Genomic DNA, 22,821 nt, shown 5'->3' with positions numbered 1-22,821 from the left:
TGCAGATGATGAAATGTCTCCTACGAAATCTGGATGACATCAGTCAGATTTCTTTGATTCTGGGCCCATTGGAACTTCAGATTCCATTACAGAACCCACATATACCGCTTTGCCCTTACTGTGACCCAAGATGGAGTCTGAAGCATCAGGATCATATTGCAAATGCCACAGACTTGTTGCAGTGTTGCAAGGTCCAAAACTGCACTTCGTCTAAGAGAGATCCAAAGAGTAGAAGCAACTGTGATGAAGTCAGGTGCGACTTCAGCAATGATGTAAGGAAGTTTGCCATCGTCTGGAGGTAGTCTATGACTGACTGTGCAAAGCCCACCTTCGACAGCCAGTCCTCAAGAGGATGACTTGTGTCCTCGATCTCGGATGGTGGGCAGCAACTACCACCACCACTTTTGTGAGCACCCAAGGGGCACTGGTGAGGCTGAAAGGAAGCACAGCAGACTGAAAATGCTCATGGCCTACCTTGAACCGCTAGTAACGTCTGTGGGATACTAAGGATACCTTACAGTCACCAGAGTCCATTTGAAACATGACCTGGGCCAGCATAAGCATTTTGCAATTGTCCTTCAGAAGGAAGGCATTCAGATGTTGATGGTTCAAAATAGGCCTGAGACCCCCCCATCCCGTCCTTTCTCAGCACAAAGAAATAACAAATGTAACAATCCTCTCAGTGTACAGTACCCTTTTGATAGCACACTTGGACAGTAACTAAGCTTTTGAAATTCTCTCTAATGGGGGAGAGGAGAAGAGGGATATGAGTGTTTTACAGGACACAAAGGAGAGGGAGGGTATAGCCCTGCTGAACAATCTAAGATTAATCTGTTGGACATGATGGATCGTCAACCCCAGAGAAGTGCTGGACCCTTCACCCTACTGGATAGGCATGCACCACTAAGGGCAAACGAAAGAAGTTTGGTGCTTGTTGCAGCAGGGAGGAAGAATAGGAGCACTGATGCCCCTGGTGGCCTGCAAGCTTCCTGCAAGACCCATGTCCATGATAGGACTAGGGTGAGTACTGGTTTGGAAGGCTGTCTTGCCCTATACACCAAACCTCTGGGATAGCTTTCTGAACTTTTCAAATTCGGGTGTAAACTGCTAGGCAAGGGTTAAGAGACGTAGGGAGAAAGCCGTGGCTCTACTTTCCTTAAAGCACTCCAACACTGAACCTGCCTTTTCACCGAAAAGGTGCGAGTTATCAAAAGGCATATTCATTAGAGAGGCTTGCATATCACCGGAAAATCTTGTGGAGCACAACTATGAGCGTTGGCGAAGCACAAACCTGGTGCCAGCAGCCCTCCCAGGCAATTAGTAGTATCTAGACCAGCTAGGACGACCTATCTGATGACATTTTGTCCATCATGAAATGTCTGATCCACGAAGCCCTGAGGTCTTCCGGGACCGCTGGCAAAATCTCGGTCCATGCATGTCCCTAAGGGAATGCATGTAGCAGCCGAATAGGTAGACAGCATCAACCGACGGCAATGCTAGGCTGGTGGAGGAAATCAAAAAGGTAACTTAGTACTGGTTCCATCCTACTTTTTTTTTTGTGGCATTGTCGAGTAGAACATTTGGTGCTGCGTCCCTCTTTGACTAATGTCAGACGCACATCCTGGAAATCCTTCAATGTAGTCGCCATCTTCTGATTCTTTTTACCCCTTGGTAACTTTAATTTGTATTTTTTCTTGTTCTCTATTGTCTGGAGAATCATCTTTGCAAATACAGCTCACCTTGTGGAGGTGTGGTTGCATGTGAATCCAGACAATTCTTCAGTTGCAAAACTACTTCCACCGGTAAGGAACCCTCCATTTTGCAATATCAATCTTTTCTTGAGTCACATGCTGTGCACTGCTTATATGCTTGTCTTTTCTTCTATAATGAGGCTAGGTTCCTCCAAGTGTGTGTTTGCAAACAAGTGTTTTATCACTCTTTTTCCCACTTGGGCCTCCCTTTTGGCTTGGATGTCCACACAGCAATGTTTAGTGAACGTGTGTACTGAAGACGATGTGAATGCAGGGAAGATGTCGTCCACGGCCACGCTTCCCAGGAAAGCCGTAGTTGCCTGCTTGTTGAGTGCTCTTATGGTCTTTCTTTCAGTATTACTTCTGCTATCTTGTGACAATATTGGATTCTTTGTTCAATCAGTCTTGCAATTGTACCCTTAGTGACGGGGGAGCCCCTGCTCATGTGGGCAAAAGCTACAAAGAACTGACTGTCCTTTCTGTTTTAGTCTTTTGTAGACAACACATATTGGCCCCTTTGACATCTAGCACGCCTAGGGCCTTTTCTGCCTGTGTCTTTGATTTTAAAAGAAAGCCAGTAACTGTATGGCCTGATTAATGTGTAAACCAGATACTACCTTTGGTATGAATCTGGGGTTTGTTCTCATTACCATCTTACCCATATGTATTTGAAGGAACAGTTCTTTTGTGGCAAGATCTTGAATCACACTTACTCTTAATGATGTGATGGTAATCAGAAAAGCTGTTTTTAGAGTTTAGAAACGTCAGCTGTGTATTGGCTCAAACTGTAATTTCATCAGTTATGCTGCTACAACATTGAGATTCCCGGTAGGCATGAGAATGCTTCTTTAAAGAAAAATCGTTTTTTGCTCCCTCTAAGAATTGTTGTACAGCTGGTGTGGTGACAAAGCATTTCCTATTACACCTCTTGTGTATGCCAAAATGACCGCTAGGTGGACCTTTAGTGCGGCATAGGGAAGGTGAGTGAGGTATTTGATCACTGTGGCATCCTGGGACCAGTCTCTACAGTCTTTTCTCCGTTACACCAGTGTATGAACCAGTTACACTGGTTAATGTAATATTTTCTTTTAGTAGGTCCTATTGCTTCCTTAACTATTTGCCTAGACTTAGTCGATAGGATAAGCTGTCCAAACTCTAAACCTTCAGGAGCCACACTGTCAGGCTCAGGGTGCCACACTTCGACCCCCCCCCCCCCCCCCCCCCCCGCACCCTCCATATCGTTAAGAGGTGCTGATGTGCAGAAAGCTTTATGATTAGTCTCTGTGACCAGTAGATCCTAGAACCTCAATTGTTTTTCCGACTGAAGAGTTAGGATTTGTTCTTTGAGTTTTATATGGGGCAAACACGACCCGAAGATACCATGCGCTTTACATTACCACCAGTTGCATTACAGGCAGACACATTCCTTTTGTTATAAACAGGGAGATTAAATGGTTTGCCCAGAATCACAGGATGTTCAGCGTCCCGGCAGAGACTTGAAACCGCTTCCTCAGCATCAAGGACGACCACTCTAGCCATTGGGCCACCTCCTCTCCCAATATTAATATCAGTTGCTCCTATTTGCATCTTTATATCACATGCAGTCTCAAGGGTATTGAGAGAAAAGCCAAGGCAAACCTCCCTGATCATTTTATCAATAGGGCATTTCCTAGAGATCTTGGTTGATTAAGCCTGGATGCAAAGTTTTGGCATTCTGCGTTTTAGTGACTTGTGAGTAGGTCCACTTGTGTCATGCCCCACCGGAGGAAGATGCCCATTACTACCATTTCTTTTAACTCCCATTTGTGTATGACTCGGTGTTGAACTTTTCTGGTATGTCCATCAACACTAGTGTTAACCCTTTCTCATTCGCCCATTTCCATATGTCTTGGGCCAGTTTGAATAGCTTGTGCAACCTTGTTCCCCCTTGCTTGTTCAAGCAAGCAAGGTAGAAAATTGTCGTTTGGATTAATACTGTCCTTTTCTTGGCATGTTTTTGGAATGCCTTTAGAGCTAGAAACACAGTCTTGAGTTCCAACACATTAATGTACTGTACTACCTCGGTTGAGTTCCATAGACAACTGATGTTAAGGTTTAGCATGTGCGCTCCCCATCCTGTGTGGCCATTGAAGGAGTGGTTTATCTGAAAGATTTTCCCTCCGTGATGTTGGTCAAGTTCCACCACTGCATTTCTCTTTCTACTTGGCCTGTGAAAACCTCTAGATCATCCCAACTCCTTGTTGCTGGTGTCCACTGTTGCTGTAGTTACTCATTTAGTGGTTGTATGTGCTTTCTTGCATGGGGTATTAAGGGGAATCACGATGCCATGATGGCCAGCAAGTTCACCACAGTTCTCACTGTCAGATATTGACCATTCTGGTAAGGGTGAGGTTCATCCAGTATCTCAAGGACTCATTTGTTCACTGGAAAGGCTTTCATAGTTTAGGAGATTTTTTTGCTTTTTAGTTGCGGTGACAACTTCTCGTAGTTGGATAATCCCAGGCTATGTAGTGTCCTTATTACTAAAAGGTAGAGAAAATGTGTTGTCCCTTGGCACAAATGATAAGTTCAACGATTAAGTTCACTTCTATTCACGCCCCAAGTTCTGAGCCCATGTGTTAGAACGTAAACCTCAACTTGAAAAAACCAAAACAATCACTTTATTCCATGTATAAAAATGTTTACATCAAGTTTATTAAAGACATTCCAATGCAATTAAAAATAGACATATAACTGTCTAATATCATAAAACACGATTCATATAAAACACGTTTCACATACAATTAACAATACCCTCCTCTGTTTAGACACCCAAAACTGCAACAGACAAATTACAGAGAGACAAGAAAAAAGACAGTATATTTTGTCATTGGTTAACACATCCATTCTCACAGAGTTCTTTTAACAATAATTCATCCTAAGCCTTTTCTATAATTCTATCTCATTAGGAGAACCTCTTCCAACGGATTATGTTAGTTTCAGCATCGACGCGTTTCGATGGCTTGTTCAATATTCCATCTTTTTCAAGACCAAAAATGTGTCTCCTATTATTGGCACTGGTTGGTTACCTGGCTGTTGTGCCTTATATTTTAACTCTTCATGTAGGTGTTGCATGGGTTTCTTGCCTTTATCCCACTGTTGCTGGCCATACTGGTTGAGCAGCACATTTGAATTTACAATGTCCAATTGTTCTGCTTCTGATCTCTCCAGCTTCCTGCCCACCAAGTCCACTCTCTTGCTCTCCTTGTCCGGTGGAGGGCCACGTAGAGGTAGGGTATTTTTCTCTTTCAAGCTAGGGTATTTTTCTCTTTCGAGCTGTTTCCACGATGATACCCTTGATTTATTGGAGGGGTCTCTTGTGGAGATCCTATATTTTTTTCCACCCTTGGGGTGATGGCCTTTGCAGCTGCTGGCTCCTTGAAGGATTCAGTCACCTCTTCCTCCAACTGCACTCCACAGGTGTTTGCTCCTCTTTACAACAGCAATGTATACGTTGATGTTACCTGGGGGTAAAGGTCTCAGAAGGTAGGAGTCTACCCTTTCTTCTGGTGAGTCAGCATACAGGTCTTGCTACGCTCATAGACTTCCCTGAATATGAAGGGTCATATTTGAGGAACTGCTCTTCTTCCTCAAGACAGAAGAGCTGCTCTACAGTCTCCCCCTGAGGTACTGTAGTGAGTGGCGAGTCAATTTCAGTGACCTTCTAGTTGCTGTTTTCATTGCTTAGGTTTCAGGGGGATTTTTACTTCTTTAATGTCGTCAAACTCTTTCGCAAGAGGGCTTCCATGTCAGCCTCCATGCGTCCTCTCTTTCTCGATGTCAAGAGATTTTTGTTCACCATTGGTTTCTTCTCCCCTTTTCTTCAGAGTTGGTGTTCAGCCATTCTTCCCCGGAGGTGTCTTGTCCTTACCACGCTCCAGATCCTCTTTTGAAGTTAAAGCTGGCTTGAGGATCTGGCTCCAGCTGTGTCATCCTTTGACTTGGATCTGTGGGGCTCTCTGGCTCCTTTTTGCATTCCAGACTGAACTTTTTGGCATCAATGCATGTTATGCGTGCGTGCTTACAGTCTGGGATATTTAGCTCGGCTGCTGACAGCTCCTGTGGTGTTACCTTGCACTTGGTTTAGATACCATTGTCATCCGCTTTTGTTTCCTCTCTGGCTGCCCCTTCACTACCTCTTAAACGTAGGAGTGTTTCCACTGGCCAACTCAGTGTGTACTCTTCTTTGCTCAACAGCCCTAAATCTTTCAAAGATTCTGGTCTTCATAGAGACGAGATGATGTGGAAAGCGGTCGCCACTGCTTCTGCCTCAGACTCATGGTTTTGGGATAGAATTCTGCGCACCCTTCCAAACAATGGTCTTCCGGGAGGCAAAGGTTACAGACTTCGTGGCTCGCTTTTTGTGCATACTTCTGGTGGCACTTGGGGCAAAATCTAAATGGGGTGTGCTCCATACCCCTCTTTTAATCTGTGACTCATGTGGTCTTGGTGGGTTTCGGTCTTCTCAACACTTCAGTGTTCTTCAGTTGCTTTCGGTTTACACGTCTACCACACTGTGCTCGGTTATTTTCAGTAAAAAACTAATTTTCCTCAGGACACATTTTTCCTCCTCTACTCCGTAGCTTTCTTGTGATTTCAGACTCAACTGCGGACAAAATAATCTCAATATGGCAACTACATTGAAGGATTTCCAGGGCATGGGTCCGACGTTTTTCAAAGAGAGATATAGCATCAAATGGTCAATGATTCCCACTCAAAAAGGAAAAAAAAGAAAAAACTATAGACAGACAACTCCGGACCCAGCCTCTAGGAGGCAGAATAAGCATGTGAATCCAGGAAAGGATCATGCTGCAAAACATACGCTTGCCAAAAGCCTCAATCCTCTTGGACTCTCTAGCCAGAGGAGTGAAGGGGAGTTAACTAGGATTCACTTTACTGGTTGAACACAGCCACAAGAATCTTGAAAGTAAGATGTTTAGAAAGAAAATCATGATTGCCATAATCTAGTCTGAAATGTATGGCCACCTGCCTATTGCCCAGTGGGCAGGGATTTGACCAAGTGGCCATCAGGGTATTGGTGAGATTTTCCTTAAAATGGAACAAAAAGCTCATATATGCCAGACCCAGGCTGAAAAATATATTTGAGGATGTTAATGTTGGTCTTAAATGAGGGCAGCTGTAAATCTAGTACCCCACCTGCCCGCAGGACCACCAAAGGAGGCATTTAATTCAGTAGTCCAAGTGGTGAATCAAACCCTGCGTCAAGGGAGTGGTCAAGATCACTGGCCTCTTTTAAACCCAAGTAAACGTTATCAGTGTAACGAGGGGTGAAAATATCTGATGTCCCATCATCATCCTCCTTCCCATCCTGGAATGTCTCTTGTTCAGAGTCTGAGCCAAAAATACAATGATGCTTCTGCTGGTGCATCCGCTGTGGTAAAGTCACCAGGTGAGAGGCAGGATGTATAATGACCGGATACACTTTTGTAATCTGGTTGCACAACATCAGTAGAGGTTGAGCCAAAGCCTGTTTGGTGTAGGACATCTGAATCAGCCTTGGATCCTCCACCCACAATGGTACTGGCAAGGATACAAAAAAAAAAAAACCTTCGTAGGTCTTGGTGCTGGAGTGGAAGCTTGTACTGGAGTCCAAAGTGGTCCAACAGCACAGAGGAAGGATCCACCGATGGTACCCAGACTGGGGGCACCTTGGTTTCCTTAGAGCTACAAGGCACACCAGAGGCAACACGAAGCAAACCACAAATTAGCAGCCTGCAAAGCCTTAAAGGCATCAATCTGCAGCAGTGTCTCAAATGGCTGGAGAAATTGGGGGGCACCGGAAACAGCTGAGGAATCTGCTCCATGTAGGAGGAACGCTAGGGTGAATGACTCATCATGATGTCCTCGCACCTCTTTTGGCTCAGAGTGTCAGGATGGGGGTCAAGTACTGCTTCACTCTTATTTGTGATTAGACTTGGACTTACCATAGCACTTAAAGCATGAAGTTGGCCGCTAGCGGGAATGGCCTTGGGGATCATGACTAAGTCAGATGCATGACAGCACATTTATCGCACAGCTTTGATTCATGGCGTGTGGAGAGACCCCCAGAGACGCCTTGTGCGAGTCCATTACAGACATTGGTTATCTTCATTCACTGCAGTTCTTAAACTGTAAGATGGTGTGTGTGTGTGTGGGGGGAGGGGTAGACATCATGCCCTAGAACGCTGTAACTAGATTAATGAGTCATCAGAAGACTAACAACTAGGATCAAAGCTCCATATCGCAGCATTCTACGCAGAGGAATCTGCAGGCAGAAGTATTCATCAGAAATTCTCTACCAACCCCAAGATAGAACCTCAACTTCAACTGGTGTAGAATGTGAAAATTTAAAATTCTAGATCGAAAAATCACACCTCTAAGGGAGAGTGCACAGCAGAAGAAAATTTAAAGAGGAAGTCTTGAAGAAATGGATGTGGATGGCCACATCTTGCATGATTATGTTATAGTAAATGTTATTACATTTAGTTTGTTTTTTCGGGTTTCAGTTCTAAAATACGTTTCACAAAGTTTTGAGGCTGAATATTTTAAATAAATAATGCATCAATGAACACCCTGAGGATTACTACAGACCGAATACAACAGCAGAGACTTCTAACTACTATTAGAGACCGGAAGTATCATTCTAAGTTAGGTCCACACGTAATGTTGTCAATCAGAAACCATGTTTATTAAAGAAATCTGACAATGCTACTTTACCACTATTTTGAAAGCAAGTTGATGGATGTTTGGGAAGCTAAAAACCGGGGAAGGTATTTTTTCCTTAACCCCAAGGGTTAAAGTGAAGACAAGATCCTGTACAACATAAAACACACAAAGGTGGATCTCTGATTTTCTCACCTCTATTTCAGATACGGAAGGCTCCTTGTTAAAGCACATGTTCATGATGTTTCTCGCTGTCCGATAAAAGGTCGTCAAAGACACAGACTTTCCCTGTGGATAAAATGAGGTATACAGTGCAAGTCATTATCTGGAATTAACACAGTCGTTAGATGAAACTAAGCAAACGTCCCAAATGCCCATGAAAGAGAATACAGAAGAGCACTATGCCTCTAAAAGTCTATGACCATAGTAGGCAATGTGAACACAAGGTATGCAGAAAGAAAATTAAGTCATTAGTACACTGAGGAAGGGGCTTACGCATTCACAACCTAAGAACTACCACAAACGTGCCAAATAAACCTAGAGATGGAAACTAAATATGCTCTACTGGGCCATCTGAAACAGGTTTTCTTACCCTCTTTCAGTTTCATTCTTTTGGCCACTAAGAGCTGTGGAAAGTCATGTCCAAGAGAGCAAAAGGGAGTCATTCATGAGTATTGTTAAAGAAATTAAGTCGTATTCCTTAGGGGACTGCTTAAGGAATTAAGTAATTTTCCTTAGGGGATCGTGTCCATGGGACTGTAATCCAAGGAAATTATGCATAATTTAAGGGAATCATCCACACATTAAAATTACACATATCCTAGATGTAAGAGGCTTAAATCTTTTGCAGGGATCGTCCTCTCATGATCTGGCATTCTTTATTGAAAGGTATTGTATGGAAATTTTCAAGAGGATGAGGAATTTCGATGGGTGGAAGAATTAGGATATTTGCAAAAAAAGGTGCAAGAAGCGCACCCTTACTAACCGCTGAACCTAGGCTCCAACCATGTGCTACACTAAAGATGACATCAGTCTAAGTTGAGTACCAAACCCAGTCCACACCAACAATCGCTTCCCAATCTGATCCTGGTACAATGTTCAGCACTTAGATAGAAACTCTGTACCAAAGCAAATGGATATTTACCTGGCAGACTGACCTCCCTGTTCACATTCAATACCCACAAACCTACCCAATGAAACAAGCCTACGGATTCTCACCAAGTTCAAAACACAGATCAACCCTCGCTAAATTAAAATTAATGAGACAAAAATTGAGCACAAGGTTGTAGTCGGACGCCAAATTGCTCCAGGTCCCTGAAATGTGCTGGATTCAATTCCAATGGGCAGGCATTTGCTGGATCTAGGTATGTTTTTGCCATTATCATCACATGGCAGCACAATTACAAATGATTTTCTTCTTTATTTGCATAAGCAGCAGATGAAAGTACAAATACTAGGATTACTCTGGTCAGGAGAGATGGGAGGGGGTACGACTGCAATGAACAAGCAATAATGTACACAATCGATTGGATCTTTGCACAGTGAAGAACATTTAAACCATGCATCTCTCTATATGTTTTTCAACACAAATAAAATGTACATCTTCAAAATCAGAAAATGAAAAGTGAACAAAGAGAACTTGAACTTACCACAGGATGTGTATTAACACATATCAAAATTACAGTTTTGGTGTAATAAAATGGCTGCAATATTATCAGTGTCATCAGCAGGAGGAGCTCTTATACAAAATACAAATAAACCAATTAATCATTTTCCTAAAAACCTTCCAAACAAATATTGAGGACCTACAAGGACACCCCATTGCAGCAATTGTTTTCCAATACAATACGGGCATATGATTAAGGTAAACCAATAATTCCAACTTCCCAAAAGTGCAGGCAGACACAAAAACAAGAAAGACCTGAAATACAAAAGTAAAATAGAGAACTGAGGTTCAAGTTTATCAAGTTTAGCTTAAGTTACCTAATGTAAATAGTTGAAATTACCAGCTCTGCTTTTTGGGTTAAAAATATGCAAGGACTGGTACTGCCCAACACAGATCAATGATAATAGCCAAAGGTGCTGGGGGAACAAACTTACAGACCGATATTAATGTAAAACTGATAAAAGAATTAAACAATCTGGCCGAAAACGAACCTATTAAGCAGCCACTGCCACAACGTATTAACTATAGTGGAAATACCATTTGAAATTTGAATATAGTCTGCAAAAGATTCCCTGCTTAATAACACCCGAGAACCGCACCTCAAAGAACAGTCTAACATTGCACACAAGTATAACTGGGCTGGTTTAACAGGCAGTTTAACTAGGGGGGTTGGGTTGGAAATTAGCATACAGTGCATCATGCCTACATGAGAGTCATCAGAAATCACACTACTTACTTTATATACACACTTATGGAGATCACTCAAGACACCGTTTACCATGGGCTCCTCATCAACAATTTCTTTTTCCTGAGTGAAGAGTCGCCGCCTGCCATTTTTCAACTGGTTGTCCATTTCTTTCAGTTTGCTGTGAAAGCCATTTTTGTGGACTATTCCATTAATGAGCCCATTTTTGGGTTCAAACCTGGGAAGTGAATGAAACTTGTAACCATTCTCAGAGTGGCCTTCCAAAGGTCCTTTTCTCTTCTCTAGTATCTCCTTTTCCAGCAGGACCTCCTTCTCCACTTTCTTGTGCTCCTCGGGGGAAAGGGAGTCATAGGACAACAAGTACTGGCAGTAGGCCTCCTGCAGCTTTGCTAGCCTGTCCTGGGCAGTCTTGGGAATGCGAAGCAAGTCTGCTAGCTTGTTCCATTTCTTGAGGTCCGTTACTTGCTGCATCCCACCCATTTCATTGATTAGTCGAAAAAAGCAGGCCAGATCTAACTCACAACCTCCTGCAGCAGGGGTGCGAGGGGAGGATGGAAACAAGAGAATAGTTAGAATGGATAATCAAAATTTTACCCGGTTCTGTACAGGTAGTTTTAAAGTAACTAATATGAAATGTTAATAACACAGGGAAAGAAATGAAAATGGAATGTGGGATTGTAAGAAAAAAAATTTGGGCAACCTCTTATAGAACTTCTGTAAACCTGAGATAGTAATTATTATTGCAGATATATAGAGAAATGTATTCTTCCAGTGAAATCAAAAAATATGTGTAGACAGAAAGGTTGGGAAGCTGGATGTGGGTGCAGATGAGATAGTGTATGGTTAGGTTTAAAGTCACATATTCTCTATCGGGTGTGGAGGTGTGGCCACTGAGAGTCCAGATTGTTACACAGTGGTATCAAGTGGACTCCGAAAGGCTTGTGTGGATGACATTGTGGTGGTCAGTTTGTGGCATGTTTAGGAAGAATGACAATGTGAAAAGTGTGACGTGGATGAAAGCTTTAGGGACGTTGCACCTCCTGCACATAAAATGTGGCCTTATGCCTAATCACGAAAGCATTAACCGGATCTTAAGAGTTGCATCAAAAAACATAAGCTTATATTTTTTATTCTATTGTGTTAAGGGTGTTTCTTACAACACCACTGCAGTTAATGGCAAACAGCGGACGTAGACTATATTGCTGAAATATTATGCTTGCAAGTGAACAATTATGGGCCTTCCCACATTTGCAGTAAACAGGCCCATTACTCTTGTGGTTTAGACAATCATAATTAGAATGCGCATGCAGCATTAAACCCGAAGGACCCAACTTTTCAAAGAAACAAGAGAAAGTTGAATGCTTGTAAACATCAAACTGTGAAAATACAGAATGCATAACAATATAAAATGCTAGTTTGGAGGTAGGCAGACACAATCTGTTGTGCATGAATTTGAGGCATTTTTGAGACGTTATCTTTACAGGACTCAAAGGTCCATCATGAGGTCAGTTCCCCTCTGACTGAAGGTGACATCACAGGGTTGCCCCATACCCTTTGTATTCCCTTAACAGTCTATTAACTGCGGTTGAGGGGCTAGGGGAAGGACATGCAGTGCACATTACATACAATAGACAGAACTCTTAAGAGCCTCGTTTGCTTACTGTCAGATGTAGAAAGGCAGTTACTGGCATTTTCAAGGGCAAGTCAGAGGTAGCAGCAATTACCACTGGTTTTCCTGGCGATCCCTAAATGATGTCACAGGCGAACATTCAGGTAGGCCACTGTCAATAATGCCCATTATTTCTGCGCTGCTAATGTACAGGAGCCGAACTACTTTGAATATCTAATTTATAGGCCTTTTTGCACAGATGCTTAATTTATTTTCCCTGCAACCACAAGTGGCATTGCGATTTATTTAATGGGCTGGTACACATATCTAAGGAAATCTTTAAAAAATGCTAGGGTAATTTTAAGTTTTGGGTGAACTTTTACTAACAAATGCTGTGGATGGAACCCAGTTATACAGAAATTCATTTTCTCAATGGAACAGGTACTAGAAGATTACACTACAGCTAATTTACAGGTAATCCTCTCTAGTGCCCAAACACAATAAGGAGCTAAAGGGGCAGAGAACAGGTCATCCCCCACTCAAATACTGATATACAACAAAGGACCTGTTCACGGGGTGATTATAATATTCGAATCCCTAGTTAACTCGTAGTCATACATTTGAACAATCTGTTAAACCAGAGGTTATATATATACCATCTGTACAAGTAGGGATTGGATCACCAAGTTTAGAAACATTAAAATCTGTCTGGTATGTTAGTAATAACCCGTGTCTCCCAAGTTCCCTTCGTGTAGTGAACTGTGGCTGCTATCGCCAAAGCACAAAATAAACAAAACAAACAAAAATGTGAAAAAGGATTGGTGGTGCCTCACGGTAGTAACACCATGGGGGTAAGCAGGAAGGTACTCGCCTGCTACCTCAGATTCTCATCATCAGCTACCACCAATCCAAAGCAAAAGTGTGAAGAAAACGTGTGAAGAAAAGACAAGGTGCTAGGGTGTGTTAGCAAAAAATTGCCTGTGCACCAGGTTGGTGCGGCAAATTAGACCCCACAGTTGGAACAGAGGAGTCAAACAGTCACTCCACCAGTCCCAATCTAAAACCGAGCTAGATCACACTAGCTATCAATATTTATTCAGTGCTGTGTGTCTGCTCATTAAAAGCAGACATGTTTCATTGCCAAAGGGAAAAACTCACGGCAATTTCTTCAGGGCGTGGGTCAATCACTCCACCCTGCACCAAAACTTGTCTATATTAATATTCAGGGATGTTGCCCACCATGGGCATACCTGTACCCTCAAGCACTTGTGAGTGTGTATGCATTCACTCTTTCACTGGCTTTCACAGTCACTTCCCATCGTCAATCGTGACCGCATCAGTGAGTGCTGAGTTAACATCCGACACCGATGCGGTCACGATTGACGATGGGAAGTGACTGTGAAAGCCAGTGAAAGAGTGATTGCATACACACTCACAAGTGCTTGAGGGTACAGGTATGCCCATGGTGGGCAACATCCCGGAATATTAATATAGACAAGTTTTGGTGCAGGGCGGAGGGCGACCGGCGAGGGGAGTCCGAAGAGCGATGTCGTCTCTTGGACTTCTTGGAGTGCTTCGACTTACCCGAAGACCCCGACGAGCGATGACTATGGCTGCGGCTCCGCGATTGGTCCTTGGACCTCCTCCTGGACCGGGACCGCTCCCGCCTAGCTTTCGACGTCAAGGCCTGGCAATCGAGGCACGACTCCGCGTCATGGTCGGCCCCCAGGCAATAAAGGCACCGGCGATGGTGATCCGTCACCGACATCTGGCGATGACAGGCGTCACAGGCTTAGAAACCAGGCATCCTACCGGCACCAGAGTCGAGTCGATAGACCAAAATAAGTCAAAAAGTTAGTAAAAAAATGACTAGGGGTAAGTTCTTCCCGGATCGGCGCTTACTGGCGCGGAAAAAAGAAGAACTGACGTCAGCGCTTGAGGGCGGCGTCTAAGTACTCCGACGACGTCATTACGGCGCACGACGCCGACGAAGGACGCGGAGCCGTAGACGACGCCTACCGACGCGCAAGGGGTATTGCTACAAAAATCTTTCCGGATCCAGCCTGACGCCTGGGGATATTCTAAGGTGAGGAATCTAACTAACGTGTTTCTTTCAGATGGTATATATATAACCTCTGGTTTAACAGATTGTTCAAATGTATGACTACGAGTTAACTAGGGATTTGAATATTATAATCACCCCGTGAACAGGTCCTTTGTTGTAGATCAATCCTCTCTAGTGGCCAAACTTAAGTCAGGCATAGCATGCTGCCTAGCAATTACAGCATTTGGTAAATTCACTCACAACTTCCGCAAATTCATTAAAAAAAAAAGTAACATTGCAGTAGAAGTGCAGTTTGTGAACAGGTTGAGAGATATTTATGTTCGAGAACTTGCACTCTTCAAGTCAATCAATGGAATACCTGGTAAAGTAGCATTCTCCGTATAAAAATATAATGCTTATTTGCATCTGGATACCTTTCAAATTTGATGTCCAAAAAACAATCCAAAAAAAACCAGTAACCAAGCATCAACTGATGAAAGAAACTCTGGGCTCTTGGTAATCCGATGCTCACAGGTCACAGCACCAATAGCTAATTGCCTATTTCTTTGGACATTGCTTTCAATAATTCATGCCAATGGTCTGAAAATTAAACGAGGGGGCAACTGTTCTTTGCTTATTTTCAGGACACAATAGAATGTCCGGAGAAACTGGAGAAGCCTGGGAGAATGAATTGACCATTTAATTCTATCATGCCACAGCTAGCTGTACATCACCTTGAAGCAATAGGGTAAGACTTACTGATGACATTGAACTGAACTTCCAATGTACCTGCAGTGTTAATGTTGCTACTGACAGAGATGAGAAGTGTGAATGAGGTGAAAAAGAGGACGATGAAAAATGATAATACAAGCTCTTTTGGCCCCCTAGTAGAAGCACTATATTTTCTCCTCCCTGTGGCACTGTTTGGCCTGCCATGAACTTCGGTACACTGAACACACTTTAAGACAATGTCTAAATAGGAAAAATTACAGAAGTGTTACAGGATATCACTTCACAGTTACACAATGATTATTTGGTGTTCTTCTGCTGTGGCACAAAAGGCTTCGATTTGCCCATGTTTATCGAAACGCTATACACAAGCCTAGTCTATAGACAAACAAGCAATAACATTTTTTTTGAAAACTCACACGCTAATTTTAGATTGTAAAGGGCTAGAAGACATGTTTCTAAGAAAAGTATTAGAAATGGGGAAGACATTGAGCCATATTTGTTAATGAGGAACCCAACAATTTTATTGGCTTGCAAAGCAAACACGAAATTGTAGCTCTGAAAATCAAACAAAAAAATACAGTGCTTAAAGAATAAGTTACTTACCTTTGGCAACGCCTTATCTGGCATAGAGACTATCTAACTGCAGATTCCTTATTTTAGAATTATCCCCAGCCATCAGACTGGATCTGCAAATTTTTCGTAAGCAGTACCCTTGCATGCCGCTATGTGGAGTCGATCAGCTTTGTGTGGTGCAGTCTGCGTCAGACGTGACGTGCACGGTACCTATTGAGGTGTCACTCCCAGCGTGCGGTCAGTTTCTTTTGACAATGTTCCACGTCAGAAGCACGGAGCCACGAAAACAACACTGACCACTGCTGTGGAAAACTAGGGCCTTGAAAGGGGAAAAGCCCTGCCACAAGAAATCAGTTCGCCAAGCGGGGAGGATGGGTTGGCCACTAAGGTCCAGGACCTCAGCCATCCTTCTCACCACCATTGGAAAGGACATTCCCTCCTACGTAGACTCAGTAGGGGGAGAAAGCATACCAGTAGCTGGAGAAGTGGCCAGTCCACTGGCCTCTGCCCTCTGAGGACTGGTATTCCCCGGTGTCCAGCGACCCCTCCCAATCCTCCCGGAGTCCTAGCCACAGGAACCGAGCTAAGGCTTCAGCCTAGAAGGCATGGCGCTAGTCAGACAACGCCCCTTCGTATCAGAGCCGGGGACCAGAATGGGGCCGACTGCGCCAGGGAAGGTCAAGGTAGTACGACCTGTGCCAGTCCAGATCCATCTGTGGTGCCAGGTTCAGAGCCACCGGTGAGGAACCGATAGGCCACCCCCCCCCCCTGAATCTGAGTGGCCTGAAGGTGCTCCGGCGGGGACAGGATGCTCTAATATGAGGTGCATAGCCTCATAAAACTCCTGGAGTTGGGCATGGTTCACTCCGGCGCCCAGAAACTTCAAGAAGCGTGGAGCCAACTCAGGCGCTGGCTCAACCGCAGAGCCAGACCTTGAATGTCAATGTTCTCATGTCTTGTCAGTCAATGGATGAGGCGAAAGTGAAGACTGCTTAGACTTATTACTTTTTTGTGGGACTCACCCGAGTGGCCCGACGACTTGGGCAGCGACTAAGATCTTGCACACAGCTACCGATCCCGGGACCTTCCTCTCGACCGGAATCGAGACCGTCGCAGCATAGCTCGTTGGGCAGCAAGGAGTTTGAGGGGCTGGTTGATGCGTTAGGGTGCATGGTGTCGCAATCGGAGCAGGTCTAGTCATCTCGCTCCATACACCAGAAGCAAACAGGATGTAAGTCCTTCACCGTCATCTGTGGATGACGAGCACCACAGGGCTTGAAGCCAGTCTGCCTAGGACATCCCTGCCACACTAGGAGAATATCTCTTAAAAAAACTTTGAAAACACGTCTAAAAAAAGCTCAAAGTAACTGAAGGGGTAGCGCTCTCCAGATCTGCACTGACTGGTACGGAAGGAGAAGAACAGATGTCCATGCCCTGGGGTGTGGCCTATATAGACACTGCGCATGTCACTTTTGGCACTGATTACGGACAGTGGAGCCGAACAATGGCACATTTCAGCATGCAGGGGGTTCAGCTCATGAAACATTTCTGGATCTAGTCTGACGCCTCGGGATAATTCTAAGGAAAGGAATCTGCAGCTAGAAGTCCCTATCAGATCTGGGATATCCACCAAAAACACGTCCTTTCACACCAATGAGTGCAACCCAGCTGCAACAGCACATAACAGTGAATCAAAATGTCTACTGTGGTCCTGCTGAAATATTTTGGTGAACTGAAAATGTTATGTTGTGATGATAATAAAAAAGGGGGCCAGGAGTTCTTATTTGATTCATGATGCAAATGATCGGTGGTTCGGTATTCAGAACATCAACAACAAATAAAGTTTACCTTTTCAGAGGCTTACAAATCCTAGGAATAACAAGCAGTGGTGTACTTACCAGCACCAGGGATAAAGTCCTGTAGACTAATAGGGGAAGAACAAAATGTCTGCCGGCCTTTAGGCATGGTGACCGCGGTGTGGTGCTGTAGACCAGGGTACAGAAGCTCTTGGGATTCCTCCCACCATTGCGTCAGGAGAGTGCAGGCCAAATTAAGGAGGGAAGGACACCTGAGGGTGGTACTTGCGGTAGGGAGGGGGGGGGGGGGGGAAGGATTTTTTCAATGAAGTGGTTTGCATGTACTGTGGTACGCACATACGGTTCACCATTTTAATTACGATTTGTGGTGAGTGCAGTGTAAACATAGTAGCTTGGCAACATAGCAGCACATATGTTGGTCCCTTCAGAGAAGAAGGGCAGTGTAGATCCTCTGGAATCTTGCCTTAGGTCACAACCAAGCACGGAGTGCGCAAGCCCATGGTCTAATTCCTGGGAGGAATACCGCCACAAACAGAAACACAAAAAAAGACATCAGTAAAAACGGTGTTATATGCCATGAACATGAGTAATAAATTCACTTTAAACAAAACATCTAGGTTCAGGTAACTTTAAGTATGTCTCTTAAAATCACAAACATTTGAACATGTTAAGCAACATGGTAATGCAAAGGTACCAGAGCTTTCATGATTTTGAGACAGAACTAATGTTCCCCTAGTTTTGACATGTTATTTAAGTGAATTTCATGACAGCGTAACCCTTTAGCAGCTACATTACAGGACATAAGAGCTCGGCGGCATGGAGTAAGAGTTGTGCCTATTCTCTTCATGATGGATATTGAAGGAATCCTCACTAATTACTCCCCTTTACTGGCAGGAATTTTGTAAATTGATACTAAAATGAAAACAAGTATTAGACATGGCCAAATAGTGCATAGCAAGGCCCAGGGTCATTCGAGAAAAAAACGAAAACCACAATTTCTGAATTCTAGATATGGAAGAAAATCTGTATTCCTCCTGCATACAGAACAGTGTATAACAGTTATTATGTGGCCTCAAGGGGATTGGGCAATGTTAGAAAGAATCTGCGCATATATCAGCTAATCAAAGAGGTTGCATAACAAAGCTTGCCAAAAGGGAGTTGCAGTACTGCCGCTGCTGACAGGATATCAATGTTTGGAAAGATTGTGGTCGCAATTTAACATTTCTTCAGATCCCCAGTACAACAGCGCAGTCAAACCTCCTACTAAATAACATTCAAACACTTTCAGGAATGGGTTTGTTTCCATTCATCAGTACAACCAGCAAGTGAACAGCATCTGAGCAGCAATATTCTTCACAGCTCAGTTTTGTTCACCATACCTAAAGTATTTAAGCTCGCTTTCAAGAGTACCCTAAGCTGTTAAAGCTTTTTTTTCCTTCAAACAGAGGAGACATAGAAGGCCGAAGGAAAATTGACAAAAGGGGCTCCTGGTTCGAAAGACAACATGATAAAACTTCAGATTATAACTGGAGGCATACAGAGGACCACATTGTTTAGGTGTACGGACAGAATCTTGAAAGCAATGGCATGTCATTACCCTCCCTTGTTTAAGTGAGGGCAAGAATCATGTTAGTCAGTGAAGATCCTCATAACCACTTGTCAAACTACACAAGGGTTCCATCAGTATCGAAGCCCGTTTATGTTGTGATATTTAGCTAGGCCTTTCCCAAGCTCACTGACTGGAAAGATGGAGGGTCCAATATTACGTCATACAGGCTGCCATCCTGGGGGGTGAGGGGGATAGAGGAGGGGCACTAGGGTTTACACTGCTTCATCCAATCAGCTTACCTTCTCCAGATCAAGATACGACACAACTGAATAAACAGATCTGAATTCAGAGAAAGCAACCTACATCACAATGTTAGCCTACCAATCTACCTACTTAAACCCGAGCTAGGACTTGAAGTACCCTCAAAAGGGCTGGCAACAAGCTGTTCGTTATCAGCTACAGGACTGCAATAAAGAAGCAGAATGTTTTATGAGGACAGTGTTAAATGCCCACAGAAATGCAGCATATTAAGAACTACACCGAGAGAGAGCATCATGCTGAGAAAGGAAAATGCACCGTATCACTTACAGATTGTAAATCCATTTGAAGGAGCCTCGGGTTGAAGAATGAACAGTGTGGATTCCAATAGTAAGCATCATGGGCAGGACAAGCATATATTCACGGCACAGCATCTTTACAGTAAATTTGGAAGATGTAGTAGCAGAGGAAGTTTCCTATGTGATGGTGAAACAATTTTATCTGTGTAAATCAACTATAACCTGTGTTTCACACTCAAAGAACCTTACACACCGAACTTCCACACACAGCAAACAAATCCCTGGGGGCCAAATCTAGTATATGTGAGAAAGTGATAAAAATGTACTTCTTGGGGCACAGAATGTTTGTTGTCCTAAGAAAAAGGCAATAATAAATAAATAAAAGGTAATACTAACGTAACTAATCACTTTGTGTGAAGGGTGAATTGTTTATGTACATAGAGGAACACTGACACCTAATATATTAAAGAACCAGATACCATAATGAAATAAGAAGAACAAACAGTGAACAACTGTTGGAAATATGAAGACAGTTTCCGGAGTAAAAGAATTTAGATGAAGTCGTAAAATATTTTCTCAGTTTTTCATCATTCGGTCAAATATTTTTCGATTTTACGGCAAACCGCAATCAAGAAGAAGCGATCATTTCTAGAGAGCAGCATATTGGGAATTGATTGGGAGTGTAAGCTGCAGTGGCATAAAGCAAGAAAGTGCATCCAAACAGCAATCAAAAAGGGCATAAAGCTGAGCAAGGTGGAAAACACAAAAGAGCACAGGAAGCAGACACCAGCCAGATCGCACAAATTGTGCTGGGGAAGCAAGGTTGTTGCACAACTTGACAGAAGGCTGACTAAAGCAGGAATGGGGACCAGGGCTTAACAGGGGCTGGGGACAGGACTATCAAGGTTAAAAGGACAGATAAATGTATGAGCTTCGAACTAGTGAGAAAAATACCAGACTGAGGAAGGGATTTTAGAAAAAATACGGCGACATGGCAACAGGTTGCATGCTGATTGAAGACACACAAGGATATATATTAAATGGTGAGATGATCCCTGCAGAACCTGAAGCTTTTTCCATTGCAATAAGGAAAACACTCAGTATCAGAAAATGGACACATAAATGGGGACAGAACTTAGGAGGCAGGGCTGCAGTGCTGGGCAGCATTAAAAAAAACACTATTTGCAAACTTTAAGTCAATGTGCATTACAGAACATGTAAACTTTTCGGATGAGGAAAGTTACCTCAGGTATACACATCACAGCTGCATGAAAAATAAATGCACACAAACGCCGTGACATATACACGGTATGTTCAAAAAGCAGCAACAGATGCATGATGGAGCTGATTATCAGAGCAAAAGAAAACATGGGGCTCATAACTCTCAAACCTTTTTGTGCACCTGGTGCAGACACCCAGTCTGTACTTCAAAGGGGGGAGGAACAAAGCACCTCTTGCTGGTGGGCCCAGTGAGTGACAAACACGGTCTAAAGGAGGATGTCCGAGGGGAAATGGGTGGATTTGGGTGCAAAGATAAAGGGAAAATAACAGAATGAAACATGCAGATAAATGGAAAGCAGAGACAAGCTTGCAAGCCAAAGGAGCTTTATGCAACGAGAAACAAAGTGCAACCCTTGCAAGAAGACAAACTAGAGCAACAGGGAAGAAGTTGCTAACCGTACACATACAGCACAGTTTCTTAAATTAAACTTTCAAATGACACTGTAAAGCAAATTTGCCTTGTGAATGGAAACCTTCCAATTTCTTTGGCTGCCTCCAAGAAGTGGTAATTCGGATTTTCAAGGTATACTGCAGGTTAGAAAGCACAAATGTTTGCGGCTGACACTGATATCAGTAAACGTGCTGCGGTCATAACCCGGGCAAAGCACTTCAATGCTACAGCTAGTACTCTGTGAAGATGCATCGATCTGTTTGGAGGCTAGCAATCATAGCCTCATCTTAAATAAAATTAAAGAAATGTTAACCCCTCCTCTGGCTCTCATTTGAGCATGAACCACTTGACAGTATTCACAAATCTGTTAACCGCAACTCAACACAAATACCTAAACATTACCTTTAATGTGGCTGGTGATTTTAGGAGGCGACTTGTTTATTATCTAAATGGGGCAGTTGTAAAGTAGCACCAACTATTCCAAAATCAAAGCCCCTATGCTGGATATATCAAACAGATGCAGACCACACCAGAGAATGCACTATGCTTCAACAAGTGTTTACTTGCTAATTACTTACTACCCACTCAAGAGCTGTTCCCTGCAAAATACTAATGCTTATACTCAATGTAAGGTAGGGGATAACCATTCTTCAGAAACAGCTGAGCAGATTATAGCTGTACCGGACGGGGCCAGCGCTTATCCACCTTCTAAGGCAGCAGGAGGCACCCTTTGTCTTGGTGCCAATGGTGATTGAACTTACAATCTAAGGGGGCGATAGTGGCCCATGCAGCCCTACGAACACAAACAACATAGGAATTGAGTACGCCCCTAATAAAGTGACATTAAATCTAACTCCAGCAGCGTGGCCATATATGTTGGTGTAAGCAGGTGTTCCCCTTTTAAGATGTAATCAATCCGAACCATGGGAACAGTTGTGTAACAAGACCACTCACTGACTCTGCAGATATAAAAGCTTTGATGTAATGGAACTCAATGAGATTATAATGATACATAGAGCTGGATGGGAGTAAAAACTGAGGGTGACTGTATTGTGGTAAATTCTAGACAACCAGCTAGCGTGAGAAATGTTCTAAATGTGAAGGTTTATCATGTTGGCTCTAGGACTGTCACATTACTTTTGGGATATTTCTACAAGAAAAATGTGAGCTCAGCGTGCTCTTCTAAGCATAGCCATCCTCAGCCCCAGCCAGTCTTGGAGTACGGGAATAGATTTGCGGCCCTGTCTTACCTCACTGATACTAACTGACTGGGGTGGGGTGTCATGTGACTAAGTCAAAAGGCACCGTTCAATCAGGTCATGGCTTTATCTCAACCCAGTGTTTCACCTTCCATATGTACCTCTTTTGAAAATATTAAGTTGGAATATGGCAGATCTCCGCTCTAAGGCACACCTCACTGACTGGCAGCTCTTTGTAAGAAGT

At 43.4% G+C, this 22,821-nt stretch overlaps 1 protein-coding gene across 3 annotated transcripts in view; it reads right to left on the bottom strand.

Moving 5' to 3' along the window:
- JARID2 (jumonji and AT-rich interaction domain containing 2) overlaps positions 1–22,821 on the bottom strand; it is a 671,808-nt gene that overhangs the window by 140,472 nt on the left and 508,515 nt on the right. For all 3 annotated transcript variants that reach the window (XM_085607031.1, XM_085607030.1, XM_085607032.1), the window contains exons 8-9: positions 10,856–11,352; positions 8,649–8,741 (exon numbers count right to left, since the gene is read on the bottom strand). In XM_085607031.1, coding sequence (XP_085463157.1) covers positions 8,649–8,741; positions 10,856–11,352 — 590 coding nt within the window. The remainder of the gene's footprint in view (positions 1–8,648; positions 8,742–10,855; positions 11,353–22,821) is intronic.

Source organism: Triturus cristatus, chromosome 5_2 (genome assembly GCF_964204655.1).
Source record: "Triturus cristatus chromosome 5_2, aTriCri1.1, whole genome shotgun sequence".
NCBI classification, from domain to species: domain Eukaryota; kingdom Metazoa; phylum Chordata; class Amphibia; order Caudata; family Salamandridae; genus Triturus; species Triturus cristatus.
The sequence above is the reverse complement of the archived record's forward strand: the minus strand, read 5'-3'. Positions and strand labels throughout refer to the sequence as shown.